Below are 22,803 nucleotides of genomic sequence, written 5' to 3' on the forward strand. Positions count from 1 at the left end.
ACTGGCCAATACGCTGTCGCATTCAGAGTCGAGAATGAAAATTGTCAAGATTTGAACTATGGCGCTGAGGACTTAATAACTGAAGAAGTGAAACAAACACTTAATATGAATAAGGTTTATGTGAGCGGTAACCTTATTGCTGCAAAGCCTGATAAAAATATACAAGATCATTCAGAGTTTCGTCTGAGGGATCATCTGGGACAGATTTTGAATGTAGAAAATAAATGTGTGGTTTATTTCACTGTAAATTCACCCTGTTTGAATAAATGTCTATCAGAGTTGGGGGACGTCAGCATTAGAGGCAATCTTGAAATGTTAGATAGATATACGGGAATTAAAGCCTTTGCTTTCAAAATAATCTGGAGAGAGGATGAAAAGAAAGCTATGGTAGACAGACTGAAGGGAATTGCACCTGCTTTGCCATATTATCAGTGTGAGAAAAACAAAGCTAAATGTGATCTTCTGTAAGAAGAGCAATGCTTATGTATTACAGTTGCTTTCCTCCAAGTTTTAATTAGCTGAAGATTTTCTTCTGCAGTAAACATTAAAATTGGCAAATAAAACTAATCTGTAAAATGCATAAACTGTGATATTGCATGCTTCATGGCAATTATTGTTAAAGTAAACAAATGACATGTCTGCTGCTTACTACTGGAGCAAATAAAAATACATTTTATTGAGCATCATTTGTGGTTCAAGACAAGTATTTTATCATTCAAACATACTCTACACATTTTTTAGTCATATGGAGTGGCCATGTCTCTTTTTTTACCATGATATCCTTCCATTATCAATTACTATGACTATAATATATATATTTTTTTTTACTTACACAAGCCTGTTTACATTTTTGCATGACAGGGCAGCTCACTTCTTCTGTATGGAGCCATTTTAGTCTCATTAATAATTCACGCAAAAGACACAATGCACACATGCTTAACCAAATTCACATGCATGAAACCTAATTCATGTGCTCAAAAAAATATATATGTTCACAAAAAACAATTTACGTGCACAAAGTAAAAATATATATTCATAAATTACGTTTCACAAACGCAAAAAAACAATTCACAGATGTACAACTGTTTTGAAAGTTTTGAATGTTTAAAATTTACAAGTTCATCATGGACTGCGAATGTGAATCGCCTTGGATTTGTGTGTGTATCTTTGAGACTGTCCTGTCAGCGAACTGCTCCCACACTCCAGGGTTGCCAGGGTTTCACAACAAAACCCGCCCAATTGACCGTTCACAAAGAGCTTGATTGACAAGCAATCTGACCAATCAGAATGCGGATATTATGTGCTCTTCAGAAGCACATAATAAAAATCCTCTTCAGAAACCTACGGGTGACGTCACGGACACTACGTCCATTTTTTTACAGTCTATGGCGAAAACCCAGAAGCGAGTTGGCATTTTAGCACTTCCGGTTCCATCGTCCCAGAGTCAATGGGTTTTTTTAATGGGATTTTGGTTAAATACCTTAAATAAGGTCCGTGGTTTACACAGGCTTGAGATACTTTCACGTTTTATTCTACGACATAAAACACACCAGTTACACCACACTCGTGATTTCTTTAAACTATTACGTTTCTTAAAAAAGACAGTTGCTAACAAGTTGCTAAATGGGACTACAGGCGCTGTCGGAGACATTCAACGTCATCACGCCAAACAGTTTATCAATTTATAGTATTTTCCAGTTGTTGTATAATTTGTAATACAATTGTTTTTTTTGTTTTCCCCCGAAATGCCACACATGTCTTCGGAGGGAAGAAGCTCGTTTTATCACACACTAATGCGGAGACTCTGGGTTCGGACCATAAGGAAAACTCATATTACGATTATTTCATGTAAACACCACATTTGCCGGCTTTACGTGGTGAAAGTAAAACTTTAATAATGCATAAAGCCACGTTAAAATTAAATGTTTACGCCCACATGTAGCGGTTAGAAAGCATATAGATTGTAGAAGCAAAGGATAAAATAACATTTTGTGTAACCACCCAAACAAAATGAGAGCTGAAATGTGGTAGTTTGTTCACTAAAATTAGTTTAATCTTACCATATCCAAAAACTTGCTCACTCTGCTGTTATTTAAAAAATTAAATATGCGGGGATACGTTTTTAATTAAAATATTAATATTAATCAAGGATTTATTGACTTTCAATGCACCTTATTTCGAAATGTACAGAAATACATGCTTTAAATGTCCTTTAGTTAAGATGATTTCATTATTTCAGATTATTCACTATACTATTTATTATTAATGTTTCATTTCAGTTTTAGTTTGGCTCTAGTTTTGTATTTATTCCAGTTTATATGAAACGCTTCATGTAGTGTGGATTAAAATTCATACACAGACCTTTTCACTGAACATGTTAAAATAAGTTTGATAAAGTTGTCAGGAGCGCGCTGGTGGTGACGCTGAAGGCAAGCAACCGTGCTGCAGTAGTTCGTTTATAGCCTAAGTTTAGCTGTTTAGTTCTGGTGCTTTTATTTAGGCTTCAAAATTAGTTAAAGTTATATTATTTTGTGAAGATTATCTTGATGGACAAAACGTGTAAGTTTCATGAACTATGATTGAACACAGAGCTTGTTTTTTTGCGATAATCCAAAAGCCTATGGAAAAATCCCATTGGCTTTTTGTCGAGGAACCAGTTTCATGCTAACCGCCGATCCGCCTACAAACTGACATCATATTTCCCCCACTCTATTCCTTTAAAGTACTTCTCAATCATGCATCTCAATCAGCTCTCTAGCTCCCGAGCTCGTGAATCAGTAGATCGTGTACACGAATTCGTTCACTGGTAAGTTCCCTGAACTCACTGCACATTGGGACAGTGATCACTCGAATTCCAGTGACATGACTACGTACAACGTCACCGCTTAAATAAAAAACAACAACAGACAGGACCAATCTCTTTTTTATATTATTTTTTATTCTCTTAAACACATCGTTCTGTTACATGTTCTTGCAACTTTTCAGCCAAATTTTAATTATTAATGTTAAATAAATGTGTTCATTATATACCTGTCAAGCGATGTGTGTTTATGTTGAAATAGACGAATAATGTTGAAAAAAACGGTTTGTCTTTTCAAATCTTCTATCGCGTGTCATTATATTTATCGAGTTGGCTCGTGTGGTTTATGTTTCAAGGTTCAGAAATGTGACTTTATTTCCGGTAAGGGAGCATATAGTGAGCTCCAATGCTCCCTAGTTTTTGCGGTGCATTGTGGGATTTTTCAGGGCGTGAACGTTCCAGTGCACTGGAAGGATTTCGCGATTGATACAGCTCTTAAAATGGCAGACTCCCTGATCAGTGCCCTGAGTCCCTGACTACTGAACAAGGGAGCTGATTGAGACGCACCCCTTGTTTTGCGTACCAGAAAATCTATCATGTCCGGTGTTCTGACGATTTGTGCTACCCGCTCAGATTGTGCTACCTCCCATTAAAAAGATAGGTAGCACAAATCAATAGCGAAAAATGCTACCTATCAGATTGTGCAGCATCTTATTCGTGTGGTTTGAGACTTTTTTTAATGTCCACACCTACCCTTAACCTAAACCTAACCGTCCACACCTACCCTTACCCTAAACTTACCCTTAAAACAATGCAAATATATTATTGGTAGCACAATCTGATAGGTAGCATGTTTCATCGGTACACCGGCGCTGTATGCATGGCTTGCAGTGCTTAAGTTAAAATACTGAGTGTTAAATAATAAAATATGTTAAAACATGTGCTCTTATCATTCTGTGGACAAAAACCCGTGAACTTCGCCCCTGAAGCCCGTATGGGAAGCTGGAGCTTTATATGTACATGCGCGCCACGCTCATCTGTTTTCAATGCAGGTTAACCGCGATGCTTCATGTCATCTTCCCACTCATTAGGTCCTTTAGGAAAATTACACTACTTAAATTTTTAAAAGGGTAACTTGTAATCTGTAACCTATTACATTTCCAAAGTATCCTTCCCAACAATGGAGATGGTTAGGTTTAGGTATATGTAAGGTGGGAGGCGTTGGATCTGGATTCAACCACGCCCCCTGGATCTTGTGGGCTGCAGCGAGACGCTCCTCTGAAGAGCCACAAAACGGTAGGCTATTTATTGTTTGAATTTCTTTAAAAATGACTCAATTTGAAAGCTGAGAGTCCTGAGACCTTGTTTCATACCAGAAGTAACCTGCTCGGTCTTCCCTGTCAGTGTGTTGTCAGTTTCCTCTTTGCTCTGCGATGTATTTTTCACTGCGTGAGATCATGTGTGTAGTGTGAGAGCGGCATTGTTTGTCGGTCATGGCAACAGTAACTAAGGGTGGGCGGGTTTTGCAAACGGTCAATTACTCAAAACTAGCCCAATCGTGTCAAGGGTGAATTAGGGTAATGTGGGACACTTTTTGAAATTTTGACTTGTGCATCATATTTCCATATGAAGCCAAAACAATATATCAAAATGTTATATCATTATGAAATCCCCAAGATGTTCCCTATCTAAATCAGAAGAAATGTTTTCAGATATTGTAATTAAAGGGGAAATGGCACATATATTAGTGCTCCTTGTGCCAAATCGTTTAAGAATTTATGGATTTTCTAATGTGGGACAGCTCACGCTCAAATCTGGGACACTATGTTCGTTATTAATGCTTAATTAATTTAGTAGGTCTACTGTTACGGGGCAAACGAGACGTGAGATGTGCGGATCCATGTGCAAGCTTTTATTCAAATTCAGAGACGAGGTCATAACAGGCATGGTTCAAACAGCAGCAAACAGGTATAACACGGGCAAGACAAAGAGCGTTGGTCTTCGATCGGCGAACAGTATCCAACAGGGCAAGGCGAAGAGAGATAATCCAGGTACACAGCAATAATCCAGGCAGGGGAAAACACAATCTGAAACAGGCAAGACTAGAAAAACTACAAAAGGCTCTGTAAGGTAGCTAAAGCTAGGGCAGCGATAAGTGCATACAAACTCGGCAGTGAAAGAGAGTCCATGGCTTATGTAAGGTGTGTGATTGGCTGCACCTGAGTGCGTGTAACGAGTGCAATGGATTGTGGGAACTGAAGTCCAGAGTGACATGTAAAAGTCTGTGTGGTGTGAGAGTCAATGTAAAGTGAAGACGACATTTGGTGGTGAGTAAATGGAAGTGCGTGGACAGAATTTGTGACACCTACGGTGTATTTGCTGTCTTCATAAGTCTAAAAAACTAGTAACCTATATGTTAATTTATGGAATGTTAACAGAAATCTTAGATTATTTAAAATAATTTATTTAAAAAATGTCATATTTCTGGCAGCAACAATAATAATAACCATGTAATAAAGTCAAAAATTTTAAATTGAACTTAATAAAGAGAGCAAAATAATTTTATAATTAAAAAAAAATATATATATATATGAAAAATCTGGAACATGGAATTCCTTTAAAACTATTATTAAATGTCTATAAACTTCCAATATTAAACTTCTTTTTTTTTTTCAAAAGCTTGTGTCAAGCAAATTGTAATGGTAAAAACACTTCATAACAGAAATAAGCAGTCCTGGCCAGTCATAGACACATCGTGGTCCAGGATCCCATTGTCCTCTAGTCTCTAAATTTTGAATCTGGATCTTAAAACAAATAATATTGCTGCATTATAAGCTCAAAAATTAACAAAAAATACATGTATGATATTTAACTTTCTTAATGCACATTTTATCAATTGAATAACATAGTATATTTGACTGTCCCACATTAGTCAAAACATGCTTTTGAAAACATCATTTTCTAAAGTGGGACGACAAAGATTGTTTCAAATAGAAAATATTCTTAACGCATTTTAACAATATTATTGCAAATTGTGATGTACAAATACATCACAAATATAATTTTATAACAATTTAGAATTTTTTTTAAATTCTAACAGATTTATATCCTTAACATTTATTTTGTCTAAATCCTATGTCACTGTCATTTCAGTAAACTTTGCAAGAGGTACTTCCTGTTTGATGATTTTCATGGCCACATTTCTGACATAATTTCCAGAAAGTCAAGTGATTTCAATAACTGCTTGAATTCAACACCAAGCATGTTCACTTTAATGTTGTAAAAGAAGAGATAAATGCAATGAAGCTGATGTCCCACATTAGTCAGTGTCCCACATTACACTAATCCACCCTACACATCTTTTTGTCAGGATTCTCATTTCAGGGGCTAAATATGACGTTACTGGGGTCGCTTCAACCCGCGGACATCAAAAACAACCCGCGGCAACAGTGTTAAAGTAGCCCAATTTCGATGTAAAACCACGCACTTACCAACATTGGGTCACTCGTAATCAGTAGTGATGTTCGGTTCTTGAACGAATCATTCTTTTGAGCCGGTTCTCAGGAAGGTTCACAAAATCGAACTGAATTGAACTTTAGTTCTGGGTTGATGACGCAGGACTCACAGCCGAAGTAGCACGTCCAACTCAAAAAGAACCGAATGAGTCGGTTTAACCAACTGTCAAAGTTTGCCGAGAGTTACCGAGGACTCAAAAAGAACCAAATGAGTCGGTTTAACCAACCGTCGAAGTTTTCCGAGAGTTATCGAGGACTCAAAAAGAACCAAATGAGTCGGTTTAACCAACTGTCGAAGTTTGCCGAGAGTTACCGAGGACTCAAAAAGAACCAAATGAATCGGTTTAACCAACCGTCAAAGTTTGCCGAGAGTTACCGAGGACTCAAAAAGAACCAAATGAATCGGTTTAACCAACTGTCGAAGTTTGCCGAGAGTTACCGAGGACTCAAAAAGAACCAAATGAATCGGTTTAACCAACTGTCGAAGTTTGGCGAGAGTTACCGAGGACTCAAAAAGAACCAAATGAGTCGGTTTAACCAACCATCGAAGTTTTCCGAGAGTTATCGAGGACTCAAAAAGAACCAAATGAGTCGGTTTAACCAACTGTCGAAGTTTGCAGAGAGTTACCGAGGACTCAAAAAGAACCAAATGAATCGGTTTAACCAACCGTCAAAGTTTTCCGAGAGTTATCGAGGACTCAAAAAGAACCAAATGAGCCGGGTTAACCAACTGTCTAAGTTTTCCGAGCATTACGAGTGAGGATTCTGCTGAGTTAGTTGACGGTACTGGGCAAGCATGAGGCACGTACTGGAAATATGCTTATTATGATTACAGCTATAAATTAACATTTTATTAAAACCTGCAAAAATAAATACATTTAAAAAAAAATCACTACAGTTTATTGTGCTTGCAGATTATTTTTAAGTTGTTTAAGCAAAATCAATGAGTTTATAATACTGGTTTATTCCTTCTTTATACTTATAGACTTATATACTTATATGACACCAGTTTTCTTCACTCACGTCTGAGTGAGTCCATCGCTCTCCCCCTCCTGCACTCCCTCTGCTTACAAACAGTCCCTAAAACCAAACAAATAGAACTCAGAGGTCCTATTTTCAACTGATTAACCAACACATTTGTCATTCTTTGCCCGTTCTCTTTACCATCACAGCACTTACTTAAGCCTTCTCTTTAAACTTTTAAAATTATATAAAAATTGATTTAAAATTGATTTAAAACAGTTAAGAATAGAAATAATGAAAAATAATTGAAATAATTGCTTAAAATAATTGAAGTTATCAACTTTACTGATATTCCAAATGGTAAGCAAGCGCTGCTTAGTTTAAGTTTCGTATATCTGCATTTATCTCCTACACTGTAAAAAATAAATGTATTTTTACAAAGAAAAAGCAGTAGAATTTAACAGTAATATCACATTTTGATAGGAACTGGGAAATTCCATAAAAATTGATACATTGACACCAAATGTACATTTTACCTGTTGTTCAACTGATTATATGTGTTACTGAAAAACAATAGCATTTTCCTTTAAATAAAGTATTGTTATGTATTATTAACCTTACATGTCCTTAAAAAACGTTCATATATAATGTTTTTTTAGAGTTGGGAAAATTTTATTTTTACTAAGAAAAAACAGTACACAGAAAAATAGTCCTCATCACTGTCTGTGGAAACTTCACACTGGACTTCAAGCAACATGGATTCTGTGCCTCTCCACTCTTCCTTCAGACTCTGGGACCTTGATTTCAAAATGAAATGCAACATTTACTTTCATCTGAAAAGAGGACTTTGGACCACTGAGCAACAGTTCAGTTATTTTTCTCCACAGCCCAGGTAAGACGCTTCTGACGTTGTCTCTGGTTCAGAAGTGGCTTGGTAGCCCTTTTCCTGAAGACGTCTGAGCGTGGTGACTCTTGAAGCACTGACTCCAGCTTCAGTTCACTCCTTGTGAAGCTCTCCCAAGTGTTTGAATCGGCTTTGCTTGACTGTATTCTCAAGCTTGCGGTCATCCCTGTTGCTTGTGCACCTTTTCCTACCCAAATTCTTCCTTCCAGTCAACTTTGCATTTAATATGCTTTGATACAGCACTCTGTAAACAGCCACACCTTTCAGTAATTACCTTCTGTGACTTACCCTCTTTGTGGAGGGTGTCAATGTTCGTCTTCTGGATCATTGCCAAGTCAGCAGTCTTCTCCATTATTGTGGTTTCAAAGAACAAGAGATACCCGGAATTTATACTGTAGATGGATGGTCATTAATTGAAACTCAAATGTAAATATTCTAATATTTTGAGATACTGATTTTGACTTTCATGAGCTGTAAGCTCTAATCATTCGAAATTAAAACAAAAAAACTTTTGAAATGTTTTACTTTACATGCAATGAATCTAAAATACCGTATTGACCCGAATATAAGACGACCCTGATTATAAGACGACCCCACTTTTTCCAGATGTACCTTTTGGAAAAAGGCTTTTTGAAAACCAAAGCTTGTTTTTTTTCTCTCTCTTTAGTAGAAGTGAAATCTTATTGTAGTCTTCAAATCTGGGTACTGTCTTATGTTTTAAAATCACTTACAGAGGAAGTTTGTTCCCATCAGGCTAACATGACAGTCACGACTCATGCTGCTGTAAGCTTTTCTTTTTCTTTTGTTTTCACTCGCGATCTTTACAGCACACATTACATTACATATTTCATCGCACACTCGTTTTATGCGTTTTTGGCGCCACCTATTGTTGTGCGTGTATTACTGACATGTCAAAGTCTAGACCCTGAATATAAGACGACCGCGTTTTTTCAGATGTATTTCCAAGAAAAAAAAACGTCGTCTTCTATTTGGGTCAATACGGTATATGAAAATTTCACTTTTTGAAATAACTTTTTTCATGACATTCTAATTTATTGAGATGCACCTGTATAGCACAGAGGAGACTCTCTGAGTTCCTGTGTTTCATACTGGCCAAAATGCTCAGTACAGCAGTGTGTTAATTGCCTCCTTATTTAATTGTATGCGTTATGACTATATTTTAATACATGTCTTTCCTCCTTTGCCTTCCTCTTAACATAAGCTCCTTCTGGATCTGTGAGACCACGCTAATGTTGATGTGGACCAACAAATTCTCACACAGCTCTCTGTAATGACACCCCGAGTCCTTCAAGTTTCGTGGAGTCCTCTGAAGGAGAAGTTCAGGTGCATGATTGATGACTGTTAAGATGGCAGACTGAAAAAAAAGGTAATTAAATCATTACTGCTTAGATTTTCATTGTACCACTGACTGACACCCTACCTTCTTTCCTGCATTTATCTGTATTACACACAGTAATGGATGTTAAAAAAAGGGTAAAAGCATCCACCATGTTATGTTAAACTAATGAGGTTATTTTGTTTAAAGGCCTACAGTTGGAAGCAGCTATTCTGCTCTTGCCTGCTCTGTTCAAGGAGGACCCCGGGTTGCTGTTTGACGTTGAGGTGAGCCATGAACAGTTGACTACAGTGTGTGAAACACAATCTAAGCAAAGCACTACACTTATTGCACATTTTGTTATTCAGATGATTTCAATGCAAACATTTTTTTGTTTGTTGGTCTACACAAACTATGCTATCAAATTGAAGAGAATCTTTTGTTCATTTTCAGTTCATGGCCAAAAGTATTTGAGCAGTTGTATGACAGTAGTTAAAATTATTTTAACTCATAAGGTTTGCCTTGCAAATAAATATGAGAAGATGGTTAATGCTATTATCCCCTCTCCTCCAGGGCCATTCTCAGACCAGCCCATCCCAACACCTAAGATGAAGCTTAAAGGCTGCAGGGAGGGTCATCTCGTGCAGTATGACCACATTGTGCTCACGTTGGATGGACAGTTAATCATAGAGGAGAGTGAGGACATCTCGACGGCACTGAGACTCCTCCTGTAGCAGCGGTTCTCAATTCCAGTCCTGGCGACCTGCCCCCACATGTTGTACATGTCTCACTTATTTAAAACACCTGATTTAGATCATGAGCTCGTCAGAAAAGAGCTCCATGAATGAACTCTGCTCTGACTGACATGGTCCCTACACAGTGTCCCTACAAGGAACATTCATTCACAGGCCTCATTTCTGGGCCTCTTCCAGGTCTAGTTGTAGTTTCTATTATTTTTTAAATCCTGAAGGACTTACAGAAATGTTAGTACACTGTTGACAGTGAAAAAGTGAAAGATACTGCAGTACTTCAGAGTGTTAGTTAGTAAACTTAGTTTGCAAGTGGTTGTGTATTATTAATTTTCAGTAATTTCACTCACTCACTATTAATGTTAAAAAGACTAGATTTTCCAAATAAAGTAAAGAACTAATGTAGGCCTAAGACCGTAGGAGAAAAAGTTACCTGATTACAGGGCTACAGTATATGTATATGTAAACCAGGACTCTCTCTTCTTCAAAAATTTACATATTTCAAGCTTGTTATATTATTTTGTATGTGTATAAAACAACAGCTCTCCGTATATTGTGAGGTTATAAATGTATATTCCTTGGCTTGTCAGCACTCATTTTATTTGCTGCTGAAATAAATAAATTAAAAGGCTTTGAAAGTGGGATGTATTTTGTTTCTCAGTAAGCATTTAGTACATGAATTTGAATCTTTATATTTTGAATATTATGTATGTAACCCACACATTAGACTATCATGTTTTAAGCACATATTATGTATGTCTTTTTAATAACTATTGAATGACTTTAAGGGTTAGTGTTTGGTATGTATGAGTTTGACAATTCTAGCTTGAAACGTTTCTTCCAATTGATTCTTTGTCAAATGTATCATATTCTGGTTATAGAAATCACATCCAAAAGTATACTTTGCAAGAGTGTGTAAAATTCGGCCCATGTGACTGATAACATGCTGGTTTATGATGGAAGGAACAACCCTAGCTAAGATAATAGCTCTAATTGGTCAAGACACCAGATGGGATGTGTCCAGAAGCCGAGTTTAAAAACTCAGGACACCATCAAACCTTCCCTTCTCTCTTCTTCCTCGCTCTTCTTCTTTTTGCCACCGTGTTTTGACGCTGTTTTAGCGCTCTTTGAGCGTGCTCTGGCCTACAGGCCAGTTGCTACTTAACACCACGATGAAAAGAAAAACCACCTAGTCTCATTATATCCCTTCTTTCTTTTATTTTAGTTTCTTTTCCTTTGCGAGTTTTGTGTTCTCAGTTTAAGTTTTGCCGCCACACCTTGTCTCCGAGTTCAACTCGAGCCTGTGACTGCCTCAAAACTTCAACCAGACCAACTCCGCATCCTCAGCCAACGCCCAAGACATCACTTCAACGACTACTGAACTTCCAGCCAATCGGCAACTTGGGAAACCCCTTTTCCTGCAACGACGACGACGACAAAAGGGAATCCCTTAACACAGAGGCAACGCAACGCAAGTAACCTCCAGATTCTAACTGAACTGGTGCATTTAATATAAATTTTAGCCTCATTGAGAAACTCAATGCGAGGGTTAAATAAGTGATTGATGGTTGTTCAGGTCTATGCAATAGCACATATTGCTGTAAACTTGGGATACCACATTTTCATTCTCTTAAACTCATCCTGCCCTCACTTTCTCTCTTTCTGCAACTTGTGAATGTGTGAATGCGTGTGTTCATGTGTTAGATTAGTTTATGTCTTAGGTTTATATAAATAAAGTCTTATTTGACACTTCCCAAGATGGCGGCGCCAGTGTTTACACGTTTGTCTGTGTAATTTCCCTGTGTTTATGTTTTTTGCTAAACGGGTTACCTGATTTGGAAAATTTTCATCCTGTGTCTCAGAACTGTGTTTACAAACTTTATCGTAAACAATAATATAGCGCACTTTATCAACGAAAATAAGCTGGTCTGGCTACAACAACAATATGAGGCTACCAGTTTACCTGCTGCTCGCAGTGCTCGCTTATGTGCTGAGCTCACGGACTGTAAATACTCTGGGATCATCTGGCGATGGATTGTTTGCTTCTTCCCGGATTGTTCTCCCAAATTCTGTGACTATGCTGTTTGATGCCGATGGCTTTACATCAGTCCTCATGGCTTCATCGGTCTGCACCCTGCATGGGTATGGACTTTACAATTGGGCAGAAGTACGGCGGTTCCAGTTTAACAACTGCAGGCGTCATCATAGAGTCGGCAACAGTCGCCCGGCAAGATCAGTTTGGATTATTCTACTCCTGTTCCTTTCAGGTAATGTCCATCCAAACCCAGGCCCAAAACTGCTTGAACTTCTGAGCCCTGACGATTTAAAAGATAGCAGTGGTTTGCGTTTTATTCATGTCAACGTACGCAGCCTGATTAATAAAATCGATGCTATTCGTCTGTGGGCTAAACTGACAGAAAGTGACGTAATCGTCTTGTCAGAAACATGGCTCAAACCATCAATCACGAGCAATATGATTCATATCGAAGGGTATAATCTCTTCAGGACGGATCGTATGGGTAAAGGAGGGGGAGTAGCTGTGTATGTTAAGGCATCGTTGGAATGTTGTTCCATTGAATCAATAACAAAGCCAAAATTCTTTGAATTATGTGCCATTAAATTAAATCTCCCCAATGGCGCTTTTCTGACTGTGGTAGGATGTTACCGCCCACCTTCGGCTGCAGCTGGAGCAACTGCTTTACTGTCTGACTTTTGCATAAACTGTCCAATGAGTATATTCTTCTAGGAGATCTGAATTGGGACTGGCTATCACCTTCATCAGCATTAAGAGACATGTGATGCTTTACATTTGACGCAACTAGTACAGTCACCTACACGTCTAAATCACACAAGAATGGACAAATCGACATTAATTGACGTAATTCTGTCTAATGCTCCACATAAGTATTCAGCTACTGGAGTTTTCTGTAATGATATCAGTGATCATTGTATGGTTGTGTGTGTTAGAAACTGCAAATTGACTAAAACTAAGCCACGGTATATTTTTAAACGAAATTATAAATGTTTTAATGAGCAAGCTTTTCTTCACGAAATCTATCAGAGTGATTTAAACTTAGTCTGTGATATGGATGATGTTGAGCTAGCCTGGAATTATTTTAAAAAGAACTTTTTAGCCATAGTTCAAAGACATGCTCCTATTAGAAGATACAGAGTGAGGGGTAGAGACAATCCTTGGTTTAATGACTCTATAGCAACAGCTATTAGAGAACGGAATAAAGCATGGATTAAAGCAAAAGTAAATAATAATGATAAATGCTGGGTAAATTATAAAGTATTAAGAAACAAATGCACAAGACTAATTAAAAGTACAAAAGTGAATATTATCTGAATTTATTAAATGAAAACCTAAATGATCCCAAACGTTTTTGGAAAGTAATTAAATCTTCTTCGAGAGCGTACCTCCTCCAACTATCCCAGAAGTTATGATAGCAAGTCAGGGTGAAGTAAGGGGTAAACAAAATATAGTAGATACATTCAACAAGCATTTTATTAATGCAGGAATAGATGCTCAGTCAACACTCCCAACCAACCCCACAGATAGTGTAACTTCTATCACAAACTTGTCTAATGTAAATTTAAATAATTTTAACTTTACTTTAATATCTGTCTCTGAAGTGCAAAATGCTCTGTTGGGCCTGGACTGTAAAAAGTCTGCTGGGCCAGACCAGATTGAGCCATTTTTTCTCAAAACTGCTGCACATTTGATTGCTAAACCCATCACTTCCATTTTTAATCTTAGTTTATACAGTGGTTCTATCCCAAAATCATGGAAATCTGCATTTGTCCTCCCACTTTTTAAAAATGGAGACCCGTCGGCCTTAGATAATTATCGGCCAATTTCCAGATTATCTGTCTTGTCTAAACTATTGGAGTCTCTTATAAATGAGCAACTCAAACATTTTTTAGCTGATAACTGTATTTTAAGTTCCACTCAGTCTGGTTTCCGGAAAGGACACAGTACAATTACGGCTGTAACCTCTGTTACAAATGATATTGTTAATGCTTTAGATGGCAAAAAGTCTTGTGCTGCCCTATTCATTGACTTATCTAAAGCATTTGATACCGTTGACCATAATCTCCTTCTGCAAAGATTGCAAAACATAGGTTTTAGTAGCACTGTGCTTAACTGGTTTTATGATTACCTGAGTGGTAGAACTCAGTGTGTGACATTAGATAACTGTACCTCATCATTGCTAGAAGTAAAATGGGTGTTCCCCAAGGATCAGTTTTGGGTCCTATTTTATTTTCTATTTATATAAATAATTTAGGTGAACATCTGAATCAAACAAAGGCTCATTTCTTCGCAGATGACACTATTTTGTACACTTCTGCTACATCATTGAAGGAAGCAATTTATCATTTACAATCTGCCTTTAATCAGGTACAAAAATCTCTGATAGGATTAAAATTGGTATTAAATGCTAAAAACTAAATTTATGGTCTTTACGTTCACACTCTCCTATGGATTTCACTATTTTAACACAAAGTGGTACTCCAATAGAGAGTGATTTCTTCTAAATACCTAGGTATTTGGATTGATGATAAATTGTCTTTTAGGGTCCATATTGAAAGCCTTTTAAAAAAACTCAGACCTAAGTTAGGTTTTTATTTTAGATTAAAGAGGTGTTTTCCTTATTCAGCAAGGAAAAGGTTGGTGCAGGGTTCATTCTTAACAGTTTTGGATTACGGTGATTTAATTTATATGCACTCTACCTTATTTTTATTAAAAAAATTAGATGTATTATATCACTCTGCCTTACGTTTCATTACAGATGCAACAGCTAGGACTCACCACTGCACTCTGTATGAAACTGTAAAATGGCCCTCCCTCTCTCTCAGAAGGAAACTTCATTTATTGATTTTTATTGGCAAAGCACTAATGGGTAAATTACCCATTTACATTTCAAATTTACTTACTTACCAAAACAGTGTTTACAGAACAAGGTTGTCAAAAAAATTATTATTAATTATTCCATCAACAAAAACAGAATTTGGAAAAAGCTTTTCATCATATGCACCAAATGTTTGGAATGAACTCCAAAACACCTTAAAACTAGAATCACTTCCATCTATTCATATTTTTAAAAACCTTTTAAAGTCAACTCTGACTGAACGTTGTAATTGTTTTTAAACTAGGTACCCTTTAAATTATATGCTTGTATTTACTTAAGTTAAACATAATGTTTTGTTTGTATATGTATAGTCTATGTATAGCGATTTGTTGTGTAGTATGAACATTTTATTTTATTTTTGTCCTGTCTTTTTAATGTTTTCTTTCTTTGCAACTTTGTGCCGCCTATCTTGGCCAGGACTCCCTGGGAGAAGAGTTATTGTAACTCAATGGGACTTTTCCTGGTTAAATAAAGGTTAAATAAAAATAAAAAAAAATTTATATTGAAAAGAGAAGTATCTTGTGTTTTGTGCTTACAAGTTATTGTCTTAATCTGCCGATCTTGTTACTGTGCTTATTAATAGTGTTTTCACTATATTTTGGATTTTAATATCCAGTGCAGAATTAATGTTATACGGCTCATTCAGTGAATCGCTGCCGACTCAGTGATCAGCCGCAAAACAGTGATTCTGTTCAAATTCCCTATAAAATCATAAATGATTCCCTTTGAGCTAAATTAAATTATTTACATATTAACCCTACACCCTGAAAGCCGTGAACACACAGATAAAGCAGACCAAGGATGAGCACACTCGATGGAATCATGAATGCCTTCAGATAAAAAAACATGTACAATTGGGTTTGACTTTTGCAGGCATATTAAAAACTACTGCTGTTGCCTTCTTGTTAATTGCAAAGCTCCCAACATTCACATTTATACTTTTAAAAAACATGGAATAGGCTACTGATGTTTTGGTTCCTTGCTACTGTCGCCTTTTGGCTTCCTAGTTGGGGACACTTAAAATTTGGCAATTTCGTTGACTTAATTGCACAGACACTATTGGATGAGAACTGAACTGAGCTGGACGATGACATCACTGTTTTCTGCAGAGCTGCTTTATGGATGAATTGACCGTTCGCAAAGACCCGCCCTCCTTAGTTACTGTTGCTATCACCGACAAACAATGCCGCTCTCAAACTACACTGTGTTGTCTACACATCATGTTCTCACGCAGTGGAGAATACATCACGGAGCAAAGAGGAAACTGACAACGTGCAGACAGAGGAGACAGAGCAGGTTACTTCTGGTATGAAACAAGGTCTCAGGACTCTCAGCTTTCAAATTTTGACATTTAATAACAAATAGGCTGTTTTGTGGCTCTTCAATGTGGCGTGACAGATCACTGTATAATCTGCCATTCTCACAATTTTTCAATTGTATGCCTTTGACTATTTTGTTGCATTTCTACATTTTTGTGTTTTAAAACATGTCTAGAGAGAGACACTGATCATTTGGTCTGAAGAGTATTATACTAAAAGTGTGTAATGATTACATGAGTGCTAGACACACTCAAAATTAGAATGCAGATTAAATTTAGAGTGCTGATGCACATATTTAGTCAGACTAAACTTCTGTTTAAAATCAAATGTCTAAAAAAAGGCATTTATCTTTATACATTATCCTACTAAATACTGTCACGAATCCTGTTCATGCACTTCCGTTCGCTCACCACCAGAGATCACCCACTCAATACTATGGACTCTTGCACCACACTAACTGTTGCACTTCACCCCGGACTACAGTTCCCATCATTTATTGCACTGATTACACACACACACCTGAATCCAATCAGACATGCTACATAAGCCATGGACTTCCTCTTTCTCACTGCCGAGTATTGTTAGCATTAGACCCTGTGGTCCAAGGCTCATTTAAAATGGACTGTTTCAAAGTGGAAAAGTGTTCTATGGTCAGACGAGTCTAAATTTGACATTCTATGGACGCCGTGTCTGTGCACTGTACTGTACTGTACTGTACATAACCATAATCTATTCATCAAATTATGGTACCATTAAACAAGACCTAAAACAATTATGACATGAAACAATAAAAAAAAAAACACAGATGTAAAAGTATTATAGAAAAATATAATATAATTGATTAATAAATAAACAACGACTAAATTACAAATAAAATAGTGGCTTTCATGGATGGATATAATTTAGCTGGAAAATTCATGATACATGAGAGAAATTCACCATTTAATAGGCAAATTAATGTATTTAATTAATTTTGGATTTATTAACAGGCAAAATAAAAACAATTGTTTACATGCAATTAACATTATAAACTCTTTGATTAATTGTTGAGCTTGACATTAAATGAATGCATAGGTGAGTTGCTGAACATTGTCACACTGGTCCAGAGTGACAATGTTATTAAACCCATTTTCATGGAGTTTGTTTATCTTCAGTCACATGTTTCCTTTGTTCTAGTTTATCATAACTCATCTGTTACTATGGACAATAACTCAGTCTTCACAGTTGCTCATCATTTAGTTCATCACCATTGTGTAGTTACTGTAAGTTCGTCCTTGTGCACTCTTCAGTGGTCTGGTCTCGTTAATGTTAAATTGTTTGCTTGCCTGCTTGTTGGATTTTTGGATATGGATTATTAAATCCTTTTTGAACCCGATTTTCATCTTTCTGTGCTTCTTACAGCCTAAACGTGACACAGTGGGGCCTTAAAGAAAAAAAATTAAATTGATTAGATTTTAAGGCTCGTCTAAACAGTTTATAACCGGCCACTGAATGTGACTTTCAGACTATAAGCACAAATATTAATGTTTCCCTATAGCTCTATATTTACCTTCAATTTCACTGAAGAGCACACATTTCACTGAAGTTGTTTTTGCTAAACCTTTGCTTGACATAAGATGTGGTGTATTCCAGAAAGCAAGGTGAACTTACCGTCACGAACCGAACTCTCGGTTGCAGGGGTGTAGAATTAGGGGGGACGCAAGGGACGTGTCCCTACCAATATCCAGCGACTACCAAACTGTACCTGGCAATAATTTTGATCAAACAATTAAATATATGTTTTTGTAATTTCAGACGCATCTGAAAGGTCATACCATTGACATAGTAAATACGTTAGAAAACTGCGCGCTTTCAAGGACGCTCATTTAATACAAGGGTGGAATAGTCGCACGCGGACGAGGAGAGCAGCGCAGCATTCAGAACAACTCACAGGGATTGCACCCAATTCAAGACCGCAGTCTAAAACAGTCAATATAAAAGCCCACTTCAGGAATTAACAAAGGTGCATCGATGAGTTTGAAGTACGGTGTTTGACAAAACAGAGCAACTGGAAAGAAAAAGCGACCTATGGCTATTATTAGATACAGACAGAAAGACAAACATTGTGCGGAAAGATACACAATCTTCCAGCCTAGGATAAAGTCATTATGAACATGAACAATAATTTGGGACAAATAAAATGTGGATTTTATGGTAAACTATGAAAGTGGCACTCTGTGGTGCAGCAGGATTTGGAACATGCGTCCTGAGTCGCCGCAGACAGTCTAACTTTAAATGAATGATGTTCAGCTGTTTGTGTTCGGTTTATGTCCCCACCAATGTCAGAAACAAACCTACGCCCTTGCTCGGTTGATTAACCCAAGCCTTGCTTACTTGAGGTATGCTAGTTCCAAAAACGCATCTGAGTAAGTTCTTTCTTAGTATTTTGTTCAATGTTCATTTCCGTACCTAGTGCATATTGCCACCTAATTAGTGGTTATGCAATCATTTTTCAATCTTTTTGTTTCATCTTTAATCACTGAGAATAAGTATTATATATTATATATTATACATACAATAATGGGCATACAAATGAATGTGTGCATATTTTAAAATATTATTTGCAGATATATTATATGTAAATATATAGTCCTTCACCATTCCATTTCTTTATACTTTACTTTTTTATGCTATATTTTATTTTGTCCTGGGTAGATGTATTTGCAGCATGTTTCTATAAGAACTAGTAATTTGGATCCAACTCAGTTTTGTAGCAGTGAGACTGACCGAGTCTTTGGTGACTTCATATAACCGTTGTTGAAATCAGTGAAGCCATTTTTCACTTTGCCTGTGTTGAAGACCAAATCAAGACTAAATTTATCTGTGCAATGTTGACATGGGACCCTTATGAGTACAGAACACTGATTAGGCATGTCTGGTTGGCTGTAACCTAGAAGACAAAAGTCATTAGGGGGTACAGTTATTAGGGGGTAGAGTGGGGGAAAACGCCCCCCTTAAGGATTGTGTTATTTTTTTTCAGTGAAACAAAAGTTAAATGTGTTCAGAAAAGTTATCATTGTTTTAGTGACAATGACATAAATTATAAACCAAGTATGAAAAGTGTCCAGAGTTGTCCAGAGTTTTCTTGTTATTAGATTTTTAACAAAAAATTAAATTTGTGCCAAGAGGGCGTTTTACCCCTTATTATACTTGACGGGGACAGGAGTGTGAAGTCTCATTCAAATTTAGAAGGTAGAATGTCTTCACTTGCTTTGTAAACTACAACATTTTATTGATTATTGAATGTATCTTACATGTGACCTTGTGTTGTCTTCAGTTTGGACAACAAACAATTACATGATGACTGTCTAATGTATCATACAACATGTTTCATTTGTTGTTCTTTTTTAAATCTGCATGCATATTATAATAAATTATAATCATTCTAATCTCAGAGCCAAAGATACAAAAGCTCATCTGACACAAAAATATGTTCTACTGACACTATCGACTGAAATAAACAGAAATAATACGTTGTCTGTCATTTTTTATCACTTCTTCTTATCACTGTCATAAGTGTTTATTCTTGTCATTTTTAATTATAAAATGTTTGTGTCTCATTCATTGTCCAAAATTTCAATCTTTCCACAAAAACTTTTGGAACTTCTGGAAAATTATATATATATTTTTTGTTTGTTTGTTTTTTTAATTGTAAGAAAAAAAATATTTTTTATCTTTAATTCTAATAAACATTATTAAAGAGTGTATTTATTGTTACTGTTGTTGTTGTCTTGAGGAAACCAGTGATTTCAAACTGTCTATAAATGTAAAGACCCAGAAGCCTGTGGTCAATATCTATGTGTGCAATATGCAAATCTGTGAATATACATATGAGAAAATATTTACTATGATGAAAACATAACTTGTGCCAACATTTAAAACTGAGTAATACATATTTGTATGCCATACAAGCAAACATAATATATGTGTTCCTACAAGGCAAAGAGATGCTTTTGAGGAACACTGCCCGGACGTTTCCTGTAGGGTGGTCAGAAAACTGAATTTGTGTAATGAAAGGGAAGAGTCTTCCATGGCCTTTCATAGTCTCTCTCTAAATTGACTGACATTCCTTAGCAAGTGTGTAAACAGCACCAACCAGACGGAATATCAACATTTCGATTCATGAGGTTAGGCTATTTTTAGTAGCTCCTGTGTCAATACAGTCACTCCACTTATTTAACACCGATCATCACGCCATGAGGTGAGCCCTAATTTACTACGTCAAACAGAGGCGGGATCTAGAGAAGACATTTTATAAGGTAGCAAATTTAGCTGATTTGCCCTCAAAAATATGTTTGTGTTTGTGTTTTTGGCCATTTGACATTTGGGTGGGTGGGTGCGTGGGGAATTACACATCTAAGGAGATACTTAAACCCTGCTAAAGACCTCATTAAAAGAGAGAGAGTGATCATGTAGCTTTTGGCAGCTTCCACTGATCTTGTGATGAAGATGATGAAGAGGGCCAGTCAAGGGTCTGGGTTAATAAATAACCTCTCCATCACTTGTTAGATCAATTTTCTCATAGGAAGATGACTTTCAGTTTGGCCCGTGTGTAAGATCTGCACGGCACTTAGTTAACAGTCATGTCTATCCGTTGCTCTCTAAAACTGATATATTATTCAAATCTGTTATGAGCATCTCCTACAGTTTTGCAAAAAAAAAATGTACATACAATTCACTGCAGTTTCCAGATAAAATGAAAGCTAGGCAGTAAAACACAGACAACATTTATTCCTGTTCAAACTAATTATGATTCCAGGAGCAGATTATTAATGAATGAAAACTCATTTTCGCACAGTTCCTTGCGCAATACAATGTTATCACCTCCAAACATTTTCAAAACACATAGTAAACTTGCAGGTTGCACTTGCAATAGGGAGAGCACGGGCATGAAGCACAGTTTGACAAAAGAGCTCAAAGCAGTGTAAAAACAAGGTAAAATTGCATGGTGTTACAGTTCAGAATTCTGTTTTGAAGGCAGACAGTGTACATTTATCGGAGTGTTTCCTTCCCCTTCACAAGCATAACACTGCGTCTCACTCACACAGCGGTAGAGAGGAACATGAGCCACAATCTGCTTGAATTTGGTCTGAAGATCTTTTTTAGTGTCAAACTTCCAGAAATCTTTAAAAACAAATGCTTTAATTCCACTGTGTTCTGTCCAGTTCTTCAGGGCATCTATAATGTTGTGTTTGCCTGTTGCATCCAGACACGTGTCAACACAGGGAGAATTAAATGAGAAGAGAACAGAGCAGCCGTCTTTTCTTTTATTCAGTAGTTTGGTCGTGGGTGAGTTGCCAGCAGGATTCAGCAGGAGAGACTCTGAATGTATGTTGTATCTCTTCTTTTTTCTAGTTCCTGCAGCGATGAGTTCTGCACCTTGGTAAAGTGCGTTTGTGTCATCAGTAATAGCATTTCTCACGTTCACTGCATTCTCTCGAGTCAGAAAGTTGTTCTGATTGAAGTTCTGTTGACACTGATCCTTCGGCACATTGATGGCTAAAGCATACTGACGAGGATGTCCATCTCCATCGACTCTCTTATAGCTGTTAATATTTTTTAAGGTGATTAATGATTATTATTATTATTTTAATCAATGAGTAACCAATTACTTCTCATTTCTCTGCTTTGTCATTAACAGGGCTTTTTACACTTAGAATAGTTAACCCTGGGTCATTCTAAACCCTGAGTAAATCCTGGGTTAGGGTTATCTTGTTTCACATTTCACACTGCTCATAAATTACCTGGCTTTAGCATTTAACCCTGGGTATTCATTTTAGTGTAAAAAGCCCTATTGTTGTGACTATCTCATTTCTAACATTTAAAGCAAACTTTGAGCTATATTCACTTTTAATAGACACTGGAAACAGACTTACTTCTTTTCGAAGAAGTCAGTAATACGGGCAAGAGTATTAATGTCCACAGTGTCATCTTCAACACTCTCTGTCCAATCAGGAAGCAGAAAGAGCAGCAGGAGTCTGCTTAGAATCATGGTGAACTTCTAAAATCATAAAACACACATACAGAAAAACTAAATACATTCATAGATACCATGTGCATTGTTTAAAAAAAATTAAATAAATAAAAAATACCCAAAGTGACGAAGACCTACCACTCCCACTAGCACTTATGTCTATTATGAGTCTTAAATGTGACTGGCAATGTTCTTTGTTGCTCCAAATCTGTAAAGTGATAAGAATTAGAGATAAAAGAGAAAGAGGAAGTGGATGGGATTTAATCTGAGTCTAGACCTGCCCTCTTGTTA

The 22,803-nt window shown here is 36.7% G+C and overlaps 1 protein-coding gene across 1 annotated transcript; it reads right to left on the bottom strand.

Moving 5' to 3' along the window:
* Positions 1-21,351: 21,351 nt before the first annotated feature.
* LOC131520377 (uncharacterized) lies at positions 21,352-22,699 on the bottom strand. Its single transcript, XM_058744568.1, has 3 exons — positions 22,631-22,699; positions 22,415-22,539; positions 21,352-22,084 (listed from the first exon to the last, which is right to left on the bottom strand). The coding sequence occupies exons 2-3, from the start codon at positions 22,528-22,530 to the stop codon at positions 21,490-21,492; spliced, it is 711 nt and encodes a 236-aa protein (XP_058600551.1). The 5' UTR covers positions 22,531-22,539; positions 22,631-22,699; the 3' UTR covers positions 21,352-21,489.
* Positions 22,700-22,803: the final 104 nt, after the last annotated feature.

This window comes from Onychostoma macrolepis, chromosome 15 (genome assembly GCF_012432095.1).
Source record: "Onychostoma macrolepis isolate SWU-2019 chromosome 15, ASM1243209v1, whole genome shotgun sequence".
Lineage (NCBI taxonomy): Eukaryota > Metazoa > Chordata > Actinopteri > Cypriniformes > Cyprinidae > Onychostoma > Onychostoma macrolepis.